Source organism: Euleptes europaea, chromosome 12, assembly GCF_029931775.1.
Source record: "Euleptes europaea isolate rEulEur1 chromosome 12, rEulEur1.hap1, whole genome shotgun sequence".
Classification (NCBI taxonomy): Eukaryota; Metazoa; Chordata; class Lepidosauria; order Squamata; family Sphaerodactylidae; genus Euleptes; species Euleptes europaea.
In genome coordinates, this window is record NC_079323.1 from 62,119,829 (window position 1) to 62,144,968 (window position 25,140).

The window sequence follows — 25,140 nt, forward strand, 5'->3', positions numbered from 1 at the left end:
ATCCACATTAATAATAATTCCAGCAAGTCACTTGTATTATAATAGCTAATAAGTAGTATTCACATTTATAGTCTACAAAGAAATGGGTCAAATAAGTGTTACTAGTATTTCAGGGCACAACAGAAGACAGGTGGGGCTGCATCCAATGACACCCTCCTCTCTCCATAAAAGGGCACCTTTTTATCTTACCCCTAGAGTACTACACAATAAATGGATGATAGATTCTCAGATGGTTCAGACTCTGTAAATGTTTGACAAGCCAAGCAAGAAACAAATAACCTTCAACCAAGTACATTCTATGAAAGAAACACTGATCAGATTGTGCAATCTTGTCTCTATACTGCTTGCATCTTAAAGGCTATATGCACACCATAAACACAGTCGGGATAATCAGAAAGTCACCGATTGGTAAAAAGCTTCAAAAGAAAGTTATAGTTCAAAATAACTTCAATAATCCAAGAGCTCCTCAACCTATAGTAAAGTGCTAGCCCCAATCTCTTGACATACCACAGTGTTAGCCAGAGACAGTTAACATGCCATGTGTGAGACTACAGAGGCTCTAAAGATTAATTACTCATTCATATTAAAAGAGAAACAGGGTTGCATTTACCTGTAACTGTTGTTCATCGATGGATCTTCTGTGCAGGCACACATTTGGCCTGTTCATGCACATCCCAATGTGGGACTGCACAGAAGATGGAAGATGAACATGTACTTCAACTGCTTGTTCATGGCTGTGTGTGTCAGCAGAAAAACAGGGTTGCACTAACCTGTAACTGCTGTTCATCAAGTGTCTTCTGTGCAGGCACGCATGGGACTGTGCAGGCCGGCCACAGAGGTAAGATTTCCAAGCTTCTCAAAGCTTCAGACAACTTGGAGTGCTCCCCTTCCCCTTTGTCTCGTGTCGAGAGTGGGCATTTTTCCCATCCTAATGGTCATGTAACAAAGGGGGAAGCGCTCCTTCCCTCAGTTCTCCCTTTGCCGCCGTGGAGGGGGACCAGTAATAGGTAAGACCATAGAATCATAGAGTTGGAAGGGACCACAAGGGTCATCTAGTCCAACCCCCTGCACAATGCAAGAAACTAACAACTACCTCCCCCCACATCCCCAATGACCCCAACCCTCCCCCCGCCATGCAGGATCCCACAATCAAAGCACTTCTGACAGATGGCCATCTAGCCTCTGCTTAAAGACCTCCAAAGACGGGGACTCCATCACCCTCCAAGGCAGCACATTCCACCGTCAAACAGCCCTCATCGTCAGAAAGTTCTTCCTAATGTTTAGGTGGAATCACTTTTCTATTAGTTTAAATCCATTACTCCGTGTCCTAGTCTCTGGAGCAAACAAGAACAGTCACCAAGAAGCCCACAGTGGGGAAAGGAGGGAGGGATGTGTGCCTGCACAGAAGACACTCGATGAACAGCAGTTACAGGTAAGTGCAACTTTGTTTTCATTGTTGCGTCTTAAGTGCAGTCTCTAATGGGAGAATAGCAAGCTACACACCTTAAGGAGGCGGGTGTGGGCGCCTCAACAAAATAACAACTATAGCACTGCTCTCCCCACAGCTGCATTGCTCCTGGAATTGACATCGATGGAGTAGTGTCACAGGAACGTGGATGGAGTGGACCAGAATGCCTTGCAGATGTCCCGTAGATCCCCCCTGCCAAGAAAAGCAGCCGACGAAGCCTGGGCCCTGGTCGAATGGGCCTTAAGTGGCAAAGGACATGGGACCCCAGCGGATTTATATGCCACCCTGATAACGGACACCACCCACCTGGAGATGGTTTGAGAGGTGGCAACTTGCCCCTTTTTTGGGCATTTAAAACAGACAGACAGTCTGCTGTGTGACCTGAAGGAATTAATCCTACCCAGATAAAATTGAAGTGCCCTGTGAACGTCAAGTTTGTGCAGTGATTGTTCCGCTTAGGATTCTGGTGTTGGGTAAAACACAAGCAGAACTATGTCTTGGGAAAGATGAAGAAGATGACGACAAAGACAAAGAAGATGAAGAAGAAGAGTTGGTTTTTATATGCCGACTTTCTCTACCAAAGGCAGAATCAAACCAGCTTACAATCACCTTCCCCTCCCACAACAGACACCCTGTGAGATAGGTAGGGCTGAGAGAGCTCTTAATAGAACTGTGACTAGCTCAAGGTCACCCAGCTGGCTTCGTGTGTAGGAGCGGGGAAACAAATCCAGTTAACCAGATTAGCATCCACCACTTAAGTGGAGGAGTGGGGAATCAAAGCCGGTTTTCCAGATCAGAATCCAATGCTCCAAACCACCGCTCTTAAGGTGACACTACCTTATCTGGGTGGAACCTAGTAAATGGGGGTTCAGAACAGAGAGCTGACAGTTCCCCCACTCTCCTGGCTGAGGTGATGGCTACTAGGAAAGCGACTTTAAATGAAAGAAATGAGAGATGACACATGGCTAGGGGCTTATACGGTTTATGGATCAATTTGGACAAAACCAGGGAAAGGCTCCAAGTTGGTAAAAGGGGTTTTACAACAAGGAAAAGACTGTACAGACCCTTCAAAAAACATTTAAATTCCGGGTAAGAAAACAAGGTTAATCCCTCCACTCTATCATGATAGGAGGATAAAGCAGCCAAATGCACCTTTTATAGATGTCGTGGCTAGACCCCAATCCTTCAACTCTAACGAATAAGTGAAAACATCACAGGGAGGGAAAGAGGATGGGGAAATGCCCCTAGCAGAAGTGAAGGTAACAAATAAGGACCATTTCTGGCGATAGGGCCTTCCAGTAGAAGGTCTGGCAGTCAACCGTATTTCATCCACCTGAGTCAACCCTTCCCCTATGGGAGAATCAATCAGATTGCTAGATGCAAGGAGGACAGGTTGTGATGACGAAGGTCTCCGCATAATAGGTCGTCCTCCAGAGGTAGTTTCTGGAACTTACCCTTGGACATCTGAAACAGGGACGGAAACCAAAACCTCTTGGGCTTGAATGGGGCTACGAGGATGATGTGAGCCCCTCTGCCCTGGCCATGGCTATGGTTCTTCCTAGCAAGGGAACTGGGGGGAAAGCGTAGTACAGGCGTTGACTCCATGGGATTTCAAATGTCCTTGTCCAGTACTCTGATTTCCAGCAGGTTGATATGGAGTGTAGACTCTGCTGAAGATCAATGTCCCCAAACCTGCATGGAACTGCAGGAAGCATCCATGTAAAATGTGGAGTCTGCGAGGGAGGTCCCCAAGAGTGTTCCCTTTAATAAATTTTCCGAAATCCTCCTGCCAACATACTTAAAACAACACTCCTTTGATACTAGTGAATTTTTGGAATTATTTTCAGAAATAAACATGGAAAAGGTCGACGAAAAGATACAGGAAATGCTAGCAAAACACACTGGTGTCTTTACCAAACAATATGAGCAAGTATCTCAACAACTGGCTCACCTAACCAGCATATTGTCTAGTCTAACTCAAAGTCAGAAATTGGACATTATGACAAGTGATATTAAAAATATGATATCTCAAGTCTCTACAATGAAAACCGATATGGGAAAAATGGACATCTCAATTAAAAAGGCAGCTGAAGAACAGAAAGATATCAAAAACAAACAGATAATTCAAGATAAACAAATCCAAACTATGCATTTTCAACAAGAAAATGCCAAGGACCAACTAGCTATGACGGAGATGAAACTAAGACAATCAAACATACGTCTTCGTAATTTTCCAGAAGAACTGGGAAGTACCAGAACAACCATTAAAAAAGCATTGGCTGACCTGATTCATATAAATGAACAAGATCTGGACTATGCAATAAACAAAATATACAGAATTCCTTTACCCACTAGATTGGAGAAGACAAAGGCCAGGGACATTATGATCTCCTTTTATGACATCAGGATGAAAGATTATATTATGCAAACTTTTTATGACAACCCTTTGACAGTGAAAGGAAACCCACTCATAATTCTTAAGGATATCCCACAACATTTGATGATGAAGAGAAACATCTACAAAGAATTTACTGGGACATTGAAGAAGAATGGAATAAGATTTTGCTGGATCTTTTCACAGGGACTTATTTTTACCTACAAAGAGGTCAGATTTACTATCACTTCACAGGAGGATGTGGAAATTTTTTTGAAAAACCATGAAAAAGATCTAGCTGGTCTTAACCATGAGCAACAACAAGAGGAGAAAAAGGAGTTGGCCTTGACACTTGAACAAAAAAGACTGGACTCTAAAAGTATCAGAAGTGTTGGAAAAACAAAAACTCACAGCAAGAATTAAAAAGAAGCATGCAGTTCATGGGTGACAGAGAGACACGGAGGGCTAAATAGGGAATTAAATGATGACTAGTGAATTTTGCTACTATTGATCTAATCCTTTTATTTTAAGAATATTTCTGAAATAAAAATTTGTTACTATATATTAAATTAACAATAAACACGTATTAATTGTAATGAACTAGAAAACTTAGAATTAATTTAGTAACTAAGTTTGATGTATTTTCTTAGATTAGAACTTCTACACAAAAGAGTAGATAAATTTATAGCAAGATGGAGGAAGATGAGGGGGAAGTCTTTTATTTTAACATCTTTTTATTATTAGATGAAAATGCTTTTCGACGAAGCTGTTACTTTTCTTTTGTATTATCTATGAAATGAATGTGTTGCTGAAAAGATACCCAACAGTAAAAAATTGTGAAAATAATAAAAAAATTATTAAATAATTTCCGAAATCGTCCACCAACGAAGCGTACACAGAACAGATCAAGGAATGGACAACTTTCGGCTCTGGGGGTCAATATTTAGTTGAAAATGCCTCAAAAACCAGTTTTGCAGGGTTCACATGTGGAGTCTGACATGCTGGATTCCCGCAGTAGTCGAGGCCATTAAACCAAACAGTTTCTGGATCAAGACCGCCCTTGGAAACCTATGGGAGGAGAACTTGTGCACCAGTGCATGTATACCTTTGACACATTGAACAGACAGAAAAACTCTGAGTGGTAGCATCTAACACCGCTCCTATAAATTCAATAGATTGCACAGGAGTTAGTCTGGGGGGGGGTTGTGTTAATGAGTAAACCCAGATTTTGTAGAGTGTGGCAAGCGAAAGACAAACTGGTTTCCAACTGTTGGGCAGCTGGGGCCACAAACAACCAGCCATTGAGGTACGGGTAAACCGCACATCCATTAGTAGTAAGATATGCACTTTGTGAACATGAGTAGCACCATGGCCAACCCAAAAGGCAGGCTGTTATATTGGTAGTTATTGCCCTGACTTTCAAAATGAAGGTATTTCCTGTGAGCAGGATGGATGGCCACATGAAAATACATGCCCTGGAGATCCAGGAGGGTGAACCAAAGGTTCCCTGACAGCAGTGGGAGGATGTCCGTTGAAGATAGCATACGGAATTTGGGAATGTGCAGAAACTTATTAAGGGCACAAAGATCCAGAATTGGACACTGTCAACCTCCCTTTTTTTCAACTAAGAAGTACCTGGAGTAAAACCCCAGATTTGTCACAGGGGATTCTAATCTGAAAATGGACCCTTTCTGTAACAAAGTTTGTATCTCCTCAGCCAACAAGGGAGAACCCCCTGATGAAGGAGGAAGAAGACTTAAGCATGGAGGCAATGATCTGAAGTGTAACCTGTATCTGAACTTTATTATAGAGAGGGCCCAAGAGTCATCAGTAATAGTTGACCAATTTTCAATAAAAGCAGATAACCGGCCAAAGAACAACAAAACACCATGTAGTCATGAAGAGTTTTTGCCCCGCCTGGAGGACCTCTGGGCAATTGCCCACCCTGCCTCCCCTTCTGTTTAAACAATGAATGCCTCCATTGTTGCTGAGGCACATACGGGGTTTTAAAACCCTGTTGGGGAAAAGCAGATTGGTAACAATAAGGTTTACCATACAGGTGAAAGTGATGAGGGAAATACCTCTGCTTACACGTGCCAGTAGACTGGACAGTGAGACCCAAAGATTTGGCAATCAACTTGCTCTATCTGAGCCTGTCAAGGATAGGGTCAGTCTCCTCGCTAAACAGATATTTCCCCTCAAAGGGCAAATCTTCTATGCCTGCTCTGGTATCAGCCGGTAATGCTAAGTTGCGGAGCCAGGTGTGGCGGCGAAGCACCACTGCAGATGCAATGGTACGATTGGCACTGTGTGATGGGCAGCAACTAGTTGTTGCCTGCCTAAATCTAGAGCCCTCAGAAAGCAGACCCTTGCCTTTTTTTTTCCCTCTGGGAGGAATTCCAGACACTGGAAACTTTGTCCCAGAGATAAACTTGGTAGTGACTCATTACTGCCATAAAATTTGACACACGAGGAGTCAATGCACCAGAAGAGAACATTTTTCTGCCTAAAATATCCAACTTTCTCCCCTAATTGTCACTGGGAGAGGAATGGGTACCCCCTATGAAATGAGAAGGCAGCACTTCAGTCACCATGGAGTTGGGGTGATGAAATAAAAAAAACAGAACCCTCTGGCATAATCTTATATAAATTTTCCATTTTTTTAGTGGAGGCACGAGAAGTGGAGGGGTCTTGCCCAAACCGCTATTGCCATGTCTCGGAAACCCTGTATAAAAGGTAATGCAATTGGTCCCGTATCAGTCCCAAAAAGAACCCCCATGATGGGGTCAGATGCTCTGGAGTCTGGTTGTGAATATGGAATGTCCAGAGCCTTAGCCATGTGTATGAGCTGGTCTGAGTACAGCTTCAAGTCAATTGGGGGTGATACTGGAGATGGATCCTTGACCCTCTCTTCAGGAGAAGGCATTGATGACTTAGAGTCATTGTCAGAATTAAGAATCACCAGCACTGTGAGCTAAAGAGTCATCATAGGATTGACCGGAATCTTGTCGATGTCGAGTTGATGTTGAAGGTGGTATCACAGATGCATCCTGGCATCAATGAGAATGACAGTCAGCTGGGGGTTCCCAGTACAGCATGAAGGAAGGCGGATAGTAAGGCCAAGCAGCATGCCAAGGATAAGGATAAGGATCATTATAGTCGGAGTAGAGAGATTTATGATGTTTCGCTGGTGGAGCAGAGTTATCTACCACATCCCAATAAGACAAAGAGGATCTATCCCTCCCCTGAGGTGACTGAGTAGAAGTTCCCATAACCGAGTCCAGGGTGCTGAGCAGCCCTCACTGGCATTGGGGATGTATGGAGTCGAGGCGATTGGGATTGTCAATGTCGAGCCACAGTTGGGCTTCTTCCCCTTTCTCATATTGCAGATGAGAGGATAGAGGGGGAATGTGACATGTGGCGCTGAGGCGATCGAGACGGAGGAGAAGATCGCTCGGTTGGTGTCGAAGATCGGTGCCGAGCCTCGATATCAATACAGTGAGTATTGTCTGGCATTTTTTTGAGGAACAGGGACTCACTTTTATCTTTTGACTTCTTGGAAGTCTTCTCACCCTCCGATTTTTTTTTCTCCTTCGGAGGTTCCGAAACGGATCAAGGAGGTTCAACAACCTGAGAAGTCGAGGGTGCTGAAGGTGCAGACCCCACTGAAGGCGTTTTATTCTTTTTATTAGAAGAATCCATGGAAGAGGGCCTGTTCCCACAGAGAAGCCTTCAGGTGAGAAGCCCTCTGATGCTGAGCCTTAGGTGTCAAGAGGCGGCAAAAAGAACAGGAATCTACAACATGTGACTCTCCTAAACAGAAGAGACGCTCCAAATGTTTGTCGTTGGCGGCTGTCTTCATTCCACACTTTGTACACTTGTGGAACAAAGCCATTCGCTTTGAATAGAACCTCCGTCAACAATTGAATAGACGTGAGGTAAGTTTGCTCTGATCGAGATCACGTCCTCTCTCCACGACAGCGAAAGGAGAACTGAGGGAAGGAGTGCTTGCCCCCCCTCCGCCACATGACCGTTTGGGCGGGAAAAATGCCCGCTCTCAGTGCGAGACAGAGGGGAGGGGGAGCGCTCCAAGCACTCTGAAACTTTGAGCTTGGAAATCTTTCCTCTGCAGCTGGCATGACAATGAATAGATAATTCTAACAAATTCTCTATCACTTTAAATGCTAGAACAGTGAGAAAGCATACTGACAGCTATATGTTTATTGTGACTTTCAGAAAACACAACTTGTTACCTTCATTGTAAATATCAAAATGGAGCACAATGCAGCTAAACAATAGATGGACATTATTACAATTGAGACTAAATCATTTACTACACTCATTTATATACACAAACATGGTAGTTATGCAGGAGGCTCAGATTCAAACTCCCACTCCACTACACCACAAAGTTGAAACTACATCCTTATCTACCTTCCTAGTTTGGCTGGTTTTGCATGCTCCCCCCCTTTTTTTTGACAGATCCAATGAATTAAGAACTGTAATGTACTTTATAGCCAGAGAATAGACAACCACTAATGCAGAACTAGTCTTACCCTAAGAACCAGTTTTCGCCATGGCTCCTTGTGAGGATTCAACTCATAGATATTGTTTTTTCTTACCGCTTCAATATAAGCTTCATGACCTTGTCGAAAATATATTACCTAATAAAACAAGTTAATAATGAATAAAAATCACCCAACAGACTAAAAAAATTAATAAAGAATTTAGATTTAGCCCCCTCCCCTCCCCAAATCAAGCTTTGCCAGCTTTTACATTAACTAGTTAGGAAGGTGCCACTGCGTGCTCCATTTAGCAGCCCTTCCTCTAACCACTGCATAATTAGCCAGGTTGAATGGAGCAGCCACAAGAGCAATGTTCCTATGCTATGCCACAGGGGAAACAGAACACAGTGATAAAATTTACCACACTCCCAGGCTACCACATCAAACTGCATGAGTAAACAATCACTAAGTTCTGCCTCAAGGCTCAGTAGTCCTTAAAGATAGAAGTGTGAGCAATGCATGCAGACTCTCATACCAGTAATTAATTCCAGATTGCCCTACCATTGCAACTTGACTTATCCTTTTTGAAGCCTTAAACGGGATAGAAGTTCTTTAAGGCTACAAGAGTAACAACAAAGCATAGTTTGATCTCAAGTGTAAACACATGAGAACTGTTACTTTCCTGTGATATGGTGCAAGTTACAAGACAAAATGCCACTTTAAAAAGACTTTAGGTAAAACGAATCAGGTAGAATTCTTTAATTCTCACCTCATCACCCATCTGAGGGACAAAGGGAGATCTTCGGAGTCTTGTGTCTGTAATCCAATCAGGAGGGTGAAAATCATTTGGCGATTGTAGGCTGACTGATTGGGCTGGAGCATTTTCTTGTGCTTCCTAGTAAAATATTTCTCAAATTAGCATACAACCTTCTACAAGTGTTAAGACTATTATCCATGCACTTTTTCTATAGATAACATTGATTTTTCCTGTTACAACACAACACTTAATTTGTAGTGTATCCACCCATGCATTTTGTATATATGTATTGACTCATTAAGATAGCCTCTAGAACAGTGGTTCCCAAACTTTTCAGGCCCCCGCCCCCTTGGTTCCACAAATTTAACCCCAGAACCCCCCTACCCTATCCTATAAAAAGCATTATTCAAAATAGGGGTTTGTATGACTCTCTAAAGAAAATAATAACAATAAAATTTCAATTAATTGCACATCTATTCAAAATCAATACTTTTTAGTTGAAATTTATTCAACAAAACTGATGAACTTGATCCAGTGGTATAAAGGTAAAGGTCCCCTGTGCAAGCACCGGGTCATTCCTGACCCATGGGGTGATGTCACATCCCGACGTTTACTAGGCAGACTTTGTTTACGGGGTGGTTTGCCAGTGCCTTCCCCAGTCATCTTCCCTTTACTCCCAGCAAGCTGGGTACTCATTTTACCGACCTGGGAAGGATGGAAGGCTGAGTCAACCTTGTGCCGGCTACCTGAAACCAACTTCTGTTGGGATCGAACTCAGGTCGTGAGCAGAGCTTGGACTGCAGTACTGCAGCTTACCACTCTGCGCCATGGGGCTCCAGTGGTACCAGCTCTTCAAAGTCTGGGAAAAAAACCTGATATGTTTCCACCAAATTTGCCAGCATGGCACCATAGCTTGATCTGTTGTAAATTAGTGAACAACACAGTTGAAGGGGCCCACCTCTAGCGCCCCCCGCCTCTTAGTATCCCCCTAGGTAATCCCACTGCCCCCGAGGGGGTGGTACTGCCCACTTTAAGAACCACTGCTCTAGAAAGAAGACTTGAAGACCATAAGTTGTTTTGTCATTTGATTAAAAAAAAGTTAAACTATTTATATAAGTTTACCATAAAGGGGGGGAAAGCCTGAAAATGAAGTGATGCATCTTTCTGTAGTACATTTATATTCATTGGTGAAGGATTAATTCCCCTTGGCTCATTATAGAATGGGTTCAGTTGAAACATGTTATGTAAAATAAAACAGACAATAACTTTTTCTGTGCCTAACACCCCAAAATCTGGACTGTCACACTCTTCCTAACCTAACATGATCAGGAGCACGACAAGTCAAAAAGTCTCCCCACAACCCTCCTCATGAACTCTGCTCTATCATTTTCTTTGCTTATACAGTGATGGCAATGTCAAGAAACCTCCTTTCCTATGAGACTTGCCTTCCTCCCTGGCAGGCTGAACATTGCCAAAGTTCAATCACCAGCAACATGTCATTTCCAAGGGACCTGATATACTCAATTAAAGATTTGAGTGTCCAACAACAGCATGACTCTAAAGGCCCCTGATGACTGAGATGCTTTTACTGTAGCATTCAAGGCATCACAAAGCATGGAGGAAAGGAATGGAGGCTTCCTCAAAAGCCCTCCAGGAAGTCCTTCCCATTGCTTCCAGGTAAATGGGAGGGAAAGCTGGCAGAGACCTGTGATAGTGCTAGATAAATTATTAAGACCCGGACCCAAACTTTGATGACAATGGTGTTCATCTCATAATCATTGGCGAGGGGGTGCCAAAGGCTGCCTAAATCTTCCTTTTTAAAAAATTGGAACCATCAACATGTATATTAAAACACCACTGATTATTCAATTCTGCATAAAAAACACTTGCTTCATAACTTACACTAATGATCTGAAGATACCCCTCCCTGATGTTCAGCATAAATATTTTTATAAACCCTCAAATTGTGTTTATTAACTCTACAAGAATCTTATCAGCTCCACTAACTACTCCTTAATTTTAAAAAACCCTTATTATTTAAAGCAATATATTAGCTATATATACCTTTGCCATCAGCTGCATAATTTAACCCACAACAATATTCCACATCAGTACTTATTTACAGAAAGATTAGTAACCTTGAAGACAGTAGACGCGATTAATGCTGACTAATACTGAAAAATCCTAACCCAAATTAAGAGCCCTGTGGCGCAGAGTGGTAAACTGCAGTACTGCAGTCAAAGCTCTGCTCACGACCTAAGTTTGATCCCGACGGAAGTCGATTTCAGGTTGCCAGGTCAAGGTTGACCCAGCCTTCCATCCTTCCAAGGTTGGTAAAATGAGTACCCAGCTTGAGGGGTAAAATGTAGATGACTGGGGAAGGCAATGGCAAACCTCCCACAAACATAGTTTGCTTAGTAAACATTGTGATGTGACATCACCCCATGCGTCAGTTATGAACCGATGCTTGCACCTTTACCTTTTTAATCCCAATTAACCAATCAGGCATATTTAAGTAAATGAAAAATGATGAAATACCTCCTCGTGCTTTTTTGGTTTGTATTTTTTCCGTCTTTTTTTCCTCCTTCTTGGTGGAGATAATAGTTCCAACGATACTTCATCTTCAGAACTACTACAGTATCTAACAGCTTTGCGCCGAGAAGTTCGTACAGGAGGTTGTAGATTAATCCCTGCATCAGCAATCCAGTCAGAATATCTGCTTGAGGAGTCACTACTGAAGAACCATTCCAGACCAAAGCAACAACAGTGGAAGTTAGAGATCCAATACATTTATTGGTTCATAACTGCTGTCATTTGAACTGATCCTTCAGAGTTTCTTTCTTTCTTTTTTTTAACTTGGACAAAGTTATCTTTCCTGAGGCTCAGTTAGGCTAGATCATGGGAGATGTAAAACAGAAGTTCTTTTCTACACCATGATACAATAAAATACCTAACTAAATAATAGGTTATTAATATTCAAAAGGGTCACATGCTGAAATCAAAAGACAGTATTACAAAGCCTCAGAAATAAGACATAATGAAATTGATTTTACCTGGAACTATTACTATTGGTTCTCTTGTCACTCTCCCATTCTTTTTCATGAGAAGTCAAACTCAAGCCTTCACTTACTTCTACTTCCTAGAAGAAAATAAATTAGCTAAGACTCCTAAACTATAAACAGGATTAGATGACTTTTTACGCTGTGTCTCATTCTTGTTTATTATTAAGAGTAAAACCTTATGTTAAAATTTAAAAAGTATATCCATGGCTCTCCCTTCCTCCATTTTATCCTCACAACCATGTGAGGTGGGCTAGGCTTTAACTATGCGACCAGCCCAAGGTCATCTAGCAAGCTTCATGGTAGAGTCTCCCAGATCCTAGTGCAACATTCAAACCATTATGCCATACTGGCTGTCTATGGAATCTAAATAGGCTGGGCTCCAGGCACCTGTTCCATGAGTTGGGATGCAATTTTACAGTGAAAAAAGATCAATACTGGTATGACACCAATTATTCAAGACATTGGTTAAAAAAGAAGCTACCCATCTGTAGACATGAGAAAAAATGCAGTTTGTATCTGTAGTGGACGCTGCTTCAACTAGATACACAATAGAGGCACTTGTAGAGACGAGAAAAGGATTCTAATAAAACACTGATGGGGTTTCCCCGATGCCTCAAAGAGAATTGTAACAAATCCCAAATGGAAGTCTATGTATGGCTTCTCATGCCCCTTTTCCACAGCATCTTGAACAACAATGAGCACCATGTTTGTGGTCAATGGGATTAGCAACAGTTCCCACTGTGCATGTGAAATAACTCAGCCAATAAGCAGCTTGCAAAGTTTAACCACCACTCCGTTTTCAACATTTGTTGAATAAAATGTATATTTCTACTATCTAGCTCAATAGCACTTATGTGGGTTCAACAAGCAGTCTGAAACAGTTGATATTACAGCAGGCTCTCCCCAGTCAACCAGAATCACAGTCCAACTATTATGCTTATTAATTTCTCCTCTAAAATTGTTTCTTCTAGAAATGAATGTCTCCTAAACCTTTATATCTCCCATCTGTAAAATAACATTAAGTGCTTGCTCATGATGGGAGGGGCTGTGGTTCAGGGGTAGAGCATCTGCTTGGCATGCAGAAGGTCCCAGGTTCAATCCCCGGCATCTCCAGTTGAACAGGTCAGGTGGAAGGTGGTGTGAAAGATCGCTACCCGAGTCCTTCGAGAGCTGCTGCCAGTCTGACCGCAATGGGCCAAGGGCGTGATTCAGTATAAGGCAGCTTCATGTGTTCACAACCAGGCCTCTCTGTAGTTTTCCTTGTGCATTTTTCAAGTTCAATGTTTAACCCTTTGAGTGATTGGAAGATGGCCTGACTTTAGATAGAAGACATAAAATACAACAACCTTGCTAAAGCTAAGTGGGAATGGGTATGGTCAAGTGCCTGGATGGGAGACCTCCTAGGACCGTGTTGGCGAACCTACGGCAAGCGTGCAGACTCCGGCACGTGTAGCCCTCTCTGCCAGCACGCAGCTCTCTCCCTCTCTCTCAGCTGAGCTGCGGCCGGCACAAGAGAGGAGCACAGCGAGGGACCTCCCCACAAACGGCCGGGAGACAGGAGGACGAGCGAGGGGGAGGCGAGGGGAGGTGGAGACACACGCCGCCAGTTTCTGAGCGGCCAGCTGGGCGTCGGACGAGTGCGGGCGGGGCGGAGGTCCGACACTTCGCCTTCCGCCCCCCCAGCACTCGTCCGACGCCCAGCTGGCCACTCAGAAGCTGGCAGCGCGTGTCTCTGCCTCCCCTCGCTCGTCCCCCTCGGCGCGTGGTTTCTGGCGTCCGCCCCTGCAGTGGTCCGCTGCGTTCTTGGGGGCTGTTGGGCCCTGGGCAGGACCAGGACCTCCGCCCGATCCCAGGTCCGGTCACCAGCCTGCGGAGGGAAGAGGAGGGTCCCCTGAGGAGGAGGTGCGCTGACCTGGCTCCCGTGGGCTTACGGTGCCGCCCTTTTCTTTCGCCACCGCCCTCCTGGCCGCCCCGCTGTCTGGATAGTCCGGCCGGACCCCGCCCCCGTTCCCTCCTTGCGAGTCGTTGCGTCCGCCACCTGGTTCTCCCGGTTTCCAGGTGAGAGGTGGGACCGGGGAAAAGCCTGCGCCACCCCGGGAAGGGCCGGTTGCAGGACAGTGTGTGAGGTAAAGCACCCTCCTCCTCCCCCCGTTTCCCTCCCCTCACAGCGCTGCCGGGTTTGGGGGGGTTATTGGCCATTTGTGAATGGGAGGTTTTGCCTTGGATTTGCCACTCAGATGCACATTTTCCCCATCCAGATTCTCAAAACTCTGCATGGGGGGTTATTGGCCATTGAGGTTTTGCCTTGGATTTGCCACTCAGATGCACAACTCAACAATAAGCCCCCCTGCAGAGTTTTGAGAATGCAGATGGGGAAAATGTACAGTGTTTGTCAGTCATTGTCATGATTTAATTTTATGGATGACAAAGGATAGCACAGTTAGTTCTGAAAATGAAATCCTTAAAGTGTGGAATTCTCTGCCAAATAATTTTAAGTCAGTGAAAGCACTTGGGATTGCTTTCCTTACTTTCTTTGGATCATCTTATGCTTGTGAGCAGCTGTTTTCAGCTTTGAATTATATCAAATCTGACACCAGAAACAGACTAACAGATGACCTGAGTGCTGCATGTGTTGCTCTCAAACTTACAAAGTATGAGCCAAGGGTAGACAAATTATCAGCATGCACACAACAGCAAAAATCACAGTAATTGTTCAAAAGCATGCCTTTCAATAAAAAGTTGTTTGTATCATTGAAAGCTCTGTTATTGTGTTTTTCTTTTAAGGCAAAAGATGTTAACATATGAGTTGTTTTTTTCTAAACTAAAACCCCAGTATTCAGGTTAAATTGCCGTGTTGGCACTTTGCGATAAATAAGTGGGTTTTGGGTTGCAGTTTGGGCACTCAGTCTCTAAAAGGTTTGCCATCACTGTCCTAGGACATACGAACACCACCTTGAGTTCCATGAAGGAAAAAGTCAATGTATAAATTTGTTATTCTCAGCCAGCCACCCAATGGACCCAACATAACATAACTATCTGTGCTCAAGCCACCATTGTGCAATGGGTTCCACAAACACAAACCACTAATTTCTAATAGAAGTGTACAGATGAAAGTTTCTGCTACTTCCAACTACTAAATGAAACAGAAGTTTACCTGTTCTATAAATCCAGAACAGTCATCGGCTTCTTCACTAGAAGAATCAGACTGCTCAATATTATTCCGCGCTTGATACCTTGCATATTTACGTCTATAAAGTCTCCTCTTGGACTGTATCAGTGAATCTTCAGAGTCACTCTAAATTAGATATATAAGAATAATCGAGTCAGGATGAGAAATATGCATTACTGAATTATCAGGACCAACTTTGTCAGAACGGGCATTTATCAGCACTATTTTAAAGCTACAGTCAGCAGAATCCAGAGAAGGCCCTTTTTCAAGACATAATGACAAAGTGGAAATCCAGAAACATTTCTTCTCTAAATGTAGTTTATTCCTCACTAGAATGACCACTGATAACAAAAAAAACCCTTTTGATACAAACAAATCTCCCAGCCTCAACAATAAGGTAAGGAAAAACGGAGAACAGCAATGGAGCTTTTAGGCTTAGCCAATAGTATCTGCTTGCCTTTCTGGCCCACCCCTGATCTGCGTGGCTTAAGGAGTGAGCCAGGCCTATGACATAATTCAAATCAAATCTCTCCTAATGGGTAGAGGTGGCTAGTGAAATAAAACCATGCAACATTGGCCAAAAAATTAAGGACAATGGAAAGGCTAACTACAAACATTCTGAAGTACAGCCCAGACAAAAGAACAGTAGATGATTCAAGAAAGGTAGAGCTGAACAACACTAAGACTAAAACTGGGAGGTCCAAGGACAAAGACATCTGATTTTCATGATCCTGTGGAGTAAATGAAAAGAGCAAGCTGGCCTGGATTCTCTTCTTTGCTGACAAAAACTCATGCTTATATCATGATTTCCAAGAGTTGGATCAAAAGATTCCGTTCTGTTATTGGTAGAGCCTTCGCCCCATGCAGAGCTGCTTTTTCCCTTGCACTGGTAGAACGCTCCTTGAATTAGAGGAAGAGTTCCACAGTTTGCAGAACAGAAAGTTTATATCCAAGCCACAGACACTTTCCTTCTCTGATACACAAAGAAATCAATTTAATATGTGAAACAGACAGCAGACAGTTGGAGTATCAGTATATCTCATTATTATCGGTCCCAAACAAGTGTTGTGCACAGCTCTCAAACATTCAAATAAGTGAATTCTTTGAAGCACAGCTTGTGTGCCCTCTACGTGTTATTTACAGCCATGAAAAACACCATAGTGCAGATATTTCCTACCTTTTCTGAAGACAGGAGTAACTTCTTTTTCTGTTCTGCTGTATACAGCCACTTCTCTTCTTCACCTTTTGCAATCCTGTATTCTTCCTGATTTCTAAAAAAACAATTTTTGAAAACTTGTCAGACACTACTGTGGAACATTAACTGTTTACAGTTTATCATTTGTCACCATTGTCTACTTGGAAGAAGTTAAACAACTATTTACCAATTTCACCCTATGCAAAAAGAAGATGCCTCAAATTTAGGCTCAGTAGCATTCAACTATCGTTACTCTTTGGTACCAGCATTTTAGCCACTTTGAAAATTTATCAGGCTGAAAGGCAGGATAAAACAAAATTAAGTGGTATACAAAAACAACAGTATTAATATTATCTGCCCAGAAAGGTAATATGAAGATGAAGGGTGCAAAGAGGGTGGAGTCTGAAGTCATGAGGTGGGCCAAAGAAGCATAATCTGACAACAAACAGCCCTGATCAGTAAGATTATGGGGGTCCAGGAATGTCTCTAATAAATAAGTTGTTTTAAGAAACAATTTTAGACGAGAAATGGCAAATGAGCAAATACTTTTATCTTTCTTTCAGTCATCTTGGGATCTCAAGAATAAACTCAAAATACAAATGTTTGACAATAAAACAAAACAAGAATGTTTTGTGTTGGTAGACCTGCACACCTGAATATGCTTGATGTTACTTCTGGAACTACGACTCTCCGTCTCCATGCCTGGAGATCTCTCTCTGTGGCAATCTGACTCCTTGGAGCATTCTGATGCATCTGGCGCACTCCTTCAACTTGACCACTACGCCGCAAGCCAATATTAGGTGGGGACTGGATATCCGAGCTAAGCATCCGATAGACTAGAACACATTTTGATAGCATACAATAAATGAACAATCTAGAATAGCTAGGCATCTTGTCTTTCCTGGATTATTCACTACTGGGTAAATGTTTTGGGTCACCTAGAGCATTCACTGTTAGGCTCAGTTTACATTGTAGAATGTGATTTTGTTCTGGAATTTTTCTCCAGGGCTACCATCCTCTTAAACCTGACTAGCATATCTGCAGAAAGTCAAACGTTATTGACACAACGGTAGCATACACGTTTTGCACACACTCAGCGGTACAACACACAATACTTTTTTCATATTTTAATGAGTGTGTCCTAGCACCTAGCCTAGATTTCCGGGTGCCAGAAGAGTTTAAATGATGCATGGACAAGCAATACCAAAAGATAGCACAAAAATTTCAGCCGCAACAATAGAAACCAAGTGGCATTCCACCTGACTAATTTTTTTTGTAACAGATAACAATTTGGCTACTTTGTAAGAGTTACCCAGCATTATAGTTGCAGAACTCTGGGTAATCTCGCCATAGTTAAGCAGAGTATAAAACCTGGTATGTTCAGTCTCTTCGTCAGAACACCCCCACCCACTTTACTAAGGGGAGCCTGTCTCATGGTTTTCTTCCAAGTTCTAACACAAAGGATTTCATTGCCTAGAACATTTAAGACGGGATGAAAAAACTGCATCTTTTGACTTCTTCACAGTTTATGTTGCATAAACAACTCAACAATTCTGAAAAAAAAGATTTTAAACTGAACTAGGTGGCAGAAGATGAAAGCCATACAATATACTATTTGAAACAAACGCAGCAGAACTTAGCCAGTTTTAGGCTCAACTTTTAACCCTGTGCAGGTTGTGCTGAAGGTTTCCCAATACTAATTCATTTATTTTATTCTTTATATACCACCTTTCTCCTCAATGGGATTCAAAGCGGCTTAAACTGTTCTCCCCTCCATTTTTATTTTCAGAACAACCCTGTGAAGTAGGTTAGGCTGAGAGTGTGTGACTGTCCCAAGGCCACCCAGCAGGCTTCCATGTCTGAGCAGAGATTCAAACCTTGCTCTCCTGGTTCCTAGTCTAACACTCTAACCACTACGCCACACTGGCTCTCTAAAGAGTCTTTTAGCAGTCTAAAGATGAATACATTTATTGTGATATTAATATTTTGTAATTTCAGCTGAAGCAGATGAACATACCTCTCTGGACCTGAACGTTTACAAAACGAATATAGAATACAGAGATGATCATGTAGATGTGGCATTTACCACAAAAAAGTTACATAAAGGCCTATTATCCAGATGAATTCCATCTGAACTATCATTATATGATCTAGTTGTTTTCTATGGATTCAATTCTATGCACTTTCTACTCGCAGAGGTGGACTCTCCCCCACCCCTACAAAAGGTCAATGCTGGGAGAGCCTTATGGACAACATGCTACATGGCATGAAGGGCTGCAACAAAGGAGAAGAATCGGGTGAAATTGCCACCTCTCTCTTGTACGAGCAGAAAGCTTATATGATCCATCTGTATAACAACTTTGAATTTCTATCTAACAGCATCATGCATCTTTCCTAATAACATATCTTCCCCAAACATTCTGCCTATATTGTAATGTTCGACAAAGCATCAGAGTTCATGAACTCAGGGTGCTCCCTACATACTTCTGTCCTATGTAAGTGACCAAAGTGGCCTTCAGATTTACATCCCAAAAATGGTTTGTATGTTTGTTTTTCCCATATGTCCCACGCCTAGGCTAGCCCCGAGCGCGGGACTGCCCGGCGGAGCATTTACCGGGCAGGAGGAGGCGAAGCCGGAGGAGGAAAAGGGGGCAGGGCCGACAGTGCCACAGCCTGCGGGAGCCCCGGGAGAACTGCCGGCCTGGCCGGGAGGGATGGGGCCGAGCGACTCGGCAACGCCGCCCGGCATTGGCAGGGTTTGCGGGGCGACGCCTCCGCCGGCCCAGGCGCTGGGGCGAAGTCCCCCGGCAGAGGAGGAGCCGGTCGGGGAAGGGCCGGAGGGGTGAAGGGACGGGAGAGGAAGCGGCAGAACACGAGCCGCCGATCAGCTGGGGCGGGGCCGCAGCCCTCCTGAAGGGGAGGGCGAAGGGACGGAGCTGCCAGGGGCTGATTGGTGGAGCCCCTGTCAGACAGGAGGGGAGATGGGAAAGGGGTGGAACCTTGGAGGGCCTGGCTGGCTATATGACGGGGAGGGGGTGGAAGGCCAGGGAGGAAGCGGTGCCGGGCGTCCTTGGAGCTGGGGTGGCTCAGAGGAGCAGGAACGGACCGTGGGCTGAAGAGGAGGAAAGGAAATCCTCTCAGGAGGCCCATTCTGAGGCCAAAGGAAGCCCTCTCCAAGTCAAGCCGGCCAGGCCGCGGGGCTAAGAGGCGGGGCCCGAAGGGACGGATCCTCACACCATAAAAGTGAGGGAAACAGTTTTGGGATACTAAATGGAAAGATAACAAGCTTTTATACCTCTAAGTTATAGGGCATTCCAGTCTCATTAAAACATTCCAGTACACACCTTGTTTCCTTCTTAGGAAACAATACTTACTTTGAGTATTTTCTCCCCAATGGGGACCTAAATTGGCCAACATTGTTCTCTTCTCCTCTATTTTGTCCTCACAACAACTCTGTTAGGTTAGGCTGAGTGTGTGTGACTGGCCCAACATCACCTAGCAAGAGTCCATGGCAGAGTGGGGATGTGAGCATCTCAGATCCTGGACTAATACAACACCACAATTTTTAGCTCTTGAGAGCTAAAAAAAAAGGAAGTTAACATTTTCCCTTTCTTAGAAATAAACACTGACCTCTTCTAGGAGTTTCTTCTCCATTCTGTGGCCCATGTGGAAGGATGTCTTGATCTGTGCCATGTCTTTGGTCTTGTTGCTGTTGCAACTGTCTGATTATGCCATCAAGTATGCTAGGCTCCAGACCTTGCTCATCCTGATCAGCAGTTTGTTGACCTATTACTTGCTCCACCACCTCTCCATCACCTTGCAAATATAAATGCAAAGAAAGCATGTTTAATAAAGAGTTATGGAAAAATAGTTAGCATTTTGATCTAAATCTCACCACAAACTGCTAATAATGTATTATTAACACATACATCATTCAATGTACATTCTTAAAATCTTTTTGTTTGCTCTAATACAGTGATACTCATTCAGTGGCTTGGGAGCCATATATGGTTCTTGACACCACCTGTGGCTCTTCTAGGCATTGCTTCCCAATACATCACCCACACAACGTTGCAGGGAAGTATGTATGGCCACTACCCAGTGGGGCTTGTGGTTGGCAAATGATTTCCACCTTGAAACAGCCATGAAGACAGAGATTGGGGGACTTTGTGCAGGGATAGAAGTGGCAATCCTTTCAGAAACCCCGCCTCCACCCTTGTCCACAGTTGAGCAGAAAACAAGAAGACAGAGAGGGAAGCCCTCCCCACTATTTTCTCCTTCCCCACTATTTCCTCCCTGAAAGTTTCCAAAGCCTGCTTCACAACTTTTACCCTCTTAAGCTTTCCTTTAAAAAATTTAAAAGTAACTCCTACATAAAACTGTTCTGAGTCCTTTAAACTATTTTTACATCCAATCCTTAAACTGGTTTTTGTTCTTAGGACAGCCTAGATTGGATATGGAAATGTAAACAGAGAATATATTGGGAACCACTCCAAATCCTAGCTCATAACATTGATTGCCTACTTTGACAATAGCTTTTGTTGGGGTTTTTTTTAAAACTTGAGCTGAATTTCTAAAGCACTCAGCATTAATGAACAATATTGTCAGTCAGCAAGTTGCAGAGCAACAAATGGTATCCAACGTATGCTTGTATTAAAGCAGCAAGTAATAACTTACATTACTCACTCCAATCATATAAGTCTAAGATGACTCAATTACTTTAAAGAAACTATGGATTAATGTAATTCTTGCATTGCGTTGTGTTTTCATGATACCAAAGTTAGACCAAGAGCCAGAGGTTGAAAACTGCCACTCGTACTTGTTGCTACATATCCCAGCTGAGGAATCAGATGCTCATCTGCACAATTCTCTCGTCCCGGTACCAACCGCTGGTACTTTGTTGGATGAGGGTTTCCATCCACATCAACCAAGAATGGTGGAGGCATGAGATGAGGAGCCTGCTGAGTCTGCTCATCTAGGACATAATTGTTAGAATCTCGAATCAGTGGTCGGTAATCAGTGTGGAAGAACATCTGATCGGGAATCTAGAAAGAAATGAAGCTTGCATATAATCAATTTGGAAATAAAAGACTTGAAAACTTATTAACCTACATTTAGCTTTAACAACTATGAAAAGCAACATTTTTCTTGAACAACATTTTCTACAGAATATTTTTGCTGCTGTGTGTTCTTATACATATACATACATAGATGGGATCGCTTATTTGGGTCATTAATAACCTGAATTCTGTTTTGTTATACAGGTATAAGAATATTTACAAGTTGTGGGTTTTGTAAATCGCTGAAGTGTTAACTCTGTGTTTTAAACTTAACATTCATGGAACAGCAGTTCTTAAAGAAGTTCAATTTAAATATTAGTTTAAATATACTTATCACAAAAGTCTTTATGTCATCTAAAAGTGTGATAGAACATACATTAAAAACCCACTTGTTAGAAGAACTATCCAATATTGTGTATGAAAGTACCAATTACAGCAGCACACTTCAACAAAAAAGCTTTAAGGAAAAAAAAACTTGTCTACCCTTCAGCCTCAGTCAATTAAAGTGTCTCAGTTTATGGATCAACTAAAGCAAAGCTTTTTAAACTGGGGGTCGCGACCCCATATGGGGTCGTGTAACTGAATGTGGGGGTCGTGAAAACAAGCATATCCATCTCGTTAGTATGCAAAATTGCTTATATCTTTAATAAATGGTAAAATTATATGTATACCAAAGAATTGTTTTAAAATAAATTTCTTTATGATTTATTATCAGTACATGTTTGATTTGTATACCTATTTTATATAGCCATATACCCGGGGTCGTGTAAAAATTTCTCGGGCGAAAAGTGGTTGCAAGTGGAAAAAGTTTAAGAAGCCCCGAACTAAAGCATTCATGAGGCTCTGGGAAAATACAAACTTAGTTTTAAAGGTGTTTATCAGTGCTGCTAATATTACTGGCAATAAAGTGCTAATGTTTTAAATGGAAAGTTAAGAATACCTTTTCATACGGTTTGCTGCAACCAAAGCCAAATATTAAGAGGTGTCCATGAGAATCTGTACAGGCAAAGTGCTGCCCATCTGATGAAAACTTGCAGTCAAATACGGCGCCATGTCCTTGTCCTTCAATCTGCATTTCAAAAAAATCCCTTAACATTCTGTAAATATTTTAAAATTCAACAAATATTCCCTGTATATCCTTACCCATGTATTTTATTATGAGTTAACAGTTCTCTCTTCTTTAAGTTTATACCACTGGCCATCCATTATATTAAGGACTTAATTCTATAATTTCACGTGGACACAGAAATAACACTATATAAAATGACATCACTTGGAAGGAAGGAAGCAATGTTTCAAGGGCCTTTTGATGCAACTGTTTAAATGAAGTTTTGCACAACAAGCATATGAAAATCAGATGAATCTACTGGGTTGGTTTAAGCAGAAAAGTTAATGGAAGGACCGGGTAAAGCAGATCTTTCTCCACTTTCCCCCACCAGTCTGCAGTTTTCCCAAAATCTTCTCTGAAGATTTAGAAGCCTCGTAAGCAAAATGTTTCACAGGGTGTGGCGGTACTATGGAAATGAGGGGAAAGCTGGTTAAACCCACCCCCACTCCTCCTCTGCTGACACAAGCCAAGAGCAGAAGCAGGTGAAAAAGCTGATTTTACTCAGTTCTCCTCATAGTTGCAGCACCCTGCCCTGCGGTGCATTTTGTTTGTGAGGCCCTTCTGATCCTCAGAGAGGAGCTTCGGGACAAATGGCAGGCTGCTTGCAAAACAAGGAAGATCTGCTCCACGAACTCCTTCTATGAACACTTCAAGAGAATCCAATTCACTATGTAGAACAAACAGTCTGGTAGTTCTTTCCTGACTACAGTAGTTCAAACAGGTAGATAAATAAGATACTGAATGTAAGAGGAAAATGAGAACAAACACTGGAGAAAAAGAGAGACTTGATTCAAGTGAATTATACTTACCATATTAAAATAATGTTTCATTTGGATGCCTTTTGTTAGATCCCAAATAAAAATATTGCCATCATGGCCTGCAGAAAGCATGATCTTGGAATCAAATGGGTGAGGTTCCAAAACAAATACTTCATCTGTATGACCCTTTTTGAAAACAAGAGTAGATGCAAAAACAATATTACAGTATTAAATGGAAATAGAATTCTAATTTAAATGACTATGTTGAATACAGCATTGTATAACAATGAAAACAATTTAACAAATCTGTATATATTAAATAGTAATTTTTTAAACACACACCCTACTTTCAAGAAAACACAGCAACTGTTACATACCGTGAGATCATGAAGCAACTGCCCAGTATAAGAATTCCATACTTTGAGCAGATGATTGTTCACAGCAGTAACCACCAACTTATCATTTTGACTCCAAGCTATCATGGTCACCTTGGGCTTCATAAATTTATCTTCTTCTGAACATAAATCACTGTTTCAAACAAAGCAAAAGCATGTTAACAACCTTATGACCCATGCAACTCTGTACACATTTTTTGGATGAAATGGCCTTTTCTTTGGCCACAACACTAAAAACATTTCTACAGCCTACAAAGATGAAGCATTTATATCATTTACTACCAGTGCTACATACAAATGAAACATACTATACCTACCCAGGTAATTTGTCAGACATGTCCAACAAAATGCTCTTCCACTCAGTTTGCTGGAATCGCCAGATTCTGGCTGTACCATCTCTACTGCCACTTATGAACCTTGGTATAAAAAAGATACTAGGTGAGATATAAAAAGAATGGTGCTCAAGAGCTCTTGCACACAGCATATATATAAAAATTAGAGTGAAGAAGTTCTAACTGTGCTCAAACACACAGGAGGAGAACCACTGTACAAGACCATGTTTCATAAACCCTTGTAGTAGTAAGCCTATCAGCATAACTATCATTCAAGTTTATGCCTCAAGTACGGATGCTGATGAGGAAGAAATTGAAAGCTTTTATGCAAGTGTCCAGGAAGAAACTGATCGCGTGCCTAAACAAGATGTGCTGATAATTATAGGTGACCAGAACGCAAAAGTAGGAAACAAAGCAGAATCAAATATTGTTGGCAGATTTGGGTTAGGAGCACAAAATGAAGCAGGAAAAAAATTCATAGAATTCTCTGAAGACAGCAATGTCTTCACTGCAAAAACATTTCAGGCAACCAAACAGACAATTATATACATGGACATCACCAGATGGCAAATATAGAAATCAAATACTTTACATAGTTGGAAGCAGAAAATGGAGAAGTTCTATTCTCTGTTAAAACAAGACCAGGAGCTGATTGTGGTACAGACCATGAACTGTTATACAGAAAATTAGAACGAAACTGAAGAAAAACACCCAGGAGCACAGGGAAGTGCCTTGCTGGCCCGATGCTCCTGCTTCTAGTAAATCTGGGGCCAGCAAGGCAGGGAGGGCTGCTGGGGCTTCGGGGGAGAAGGGCCAGCATTAGGCTGCAGCCTGACAGAGAGATTGCAACTAAGAAAGTGATTGAGACTGGGAAGGGCAGCCTTGAAGGAGCTAGAAAAGATGCTTAAATGTAAGGATGTGTTGCTGGCGACTAAGGTCAAGTTAATTCATACGACA

At 42.4% G+C, this 25,140-nt stretch overlaps 1 protein-coding gene across 1 annotated transcript in view; it reads right to left on the minus strand.

Moving 5' to 3' along the window:
- BRWD1 (bromodomain and WD repeat domain containing 1) overlaps positions 1 to 25,140 on the minus strand; it is a 79,636-nt gene that overhangs the window by 30,543 nt on the left and 23,953 nt on the right. The window contains exons 12-24 of the mRNA XM_056858914.1: positions 24,169 to 24,267; positions 23,834 to 23,984; positions 23,508 to 23,642; positions 22,531 to 22,659; positions 21,350 to 21,575; positions 20,161 to 20,346; positions 17,183 to 17,366; positions 16,513 to 16,606; positions 15,321 to 15,461; positions 12,158 to 12,243; positions 11,643 to 11,838; positions 9,117 to 9,242; positions 8,399 to 8,506 (exon numbers count right to left, since the gene is read on the minus strand). Coding sequence (XP_056714892.1) covers positions 8,399 to 8,506; positions 9,117 to 9,242; positions 11,643 to 11,838; positions 12,158 to 12,243; positions 15,321 to 15,461; positions 16,513 to 16,606; positions 17,183 to 17,366; positions 20,161 to 20,346; positions 21,350 to 21,575; positions 22,531 to 22,659; positions 23,508 to 23,642; positions 23,834 to 23,984; positions 24,169 to 24,267 — 1,861 coding nt within the window. The remainder of the gene's footprint in view (positions 1 to 8,398; positions 8,507 to 9,116; positions 9,243 to 11,642; positions 11,839 to 12,157; positions 12,244 to 15,320; positions 15,462 to 16,512; positions 16,607 to 17,182; positions 17,367 to 20,160; positions 20,347 to 21,349; positions 21,576 to 22,530; positions 22,660 to 23,507; positions 23,643 to 23,833; positions 23,985 to 24,168; positions 24,268 to 25,140) is intronic.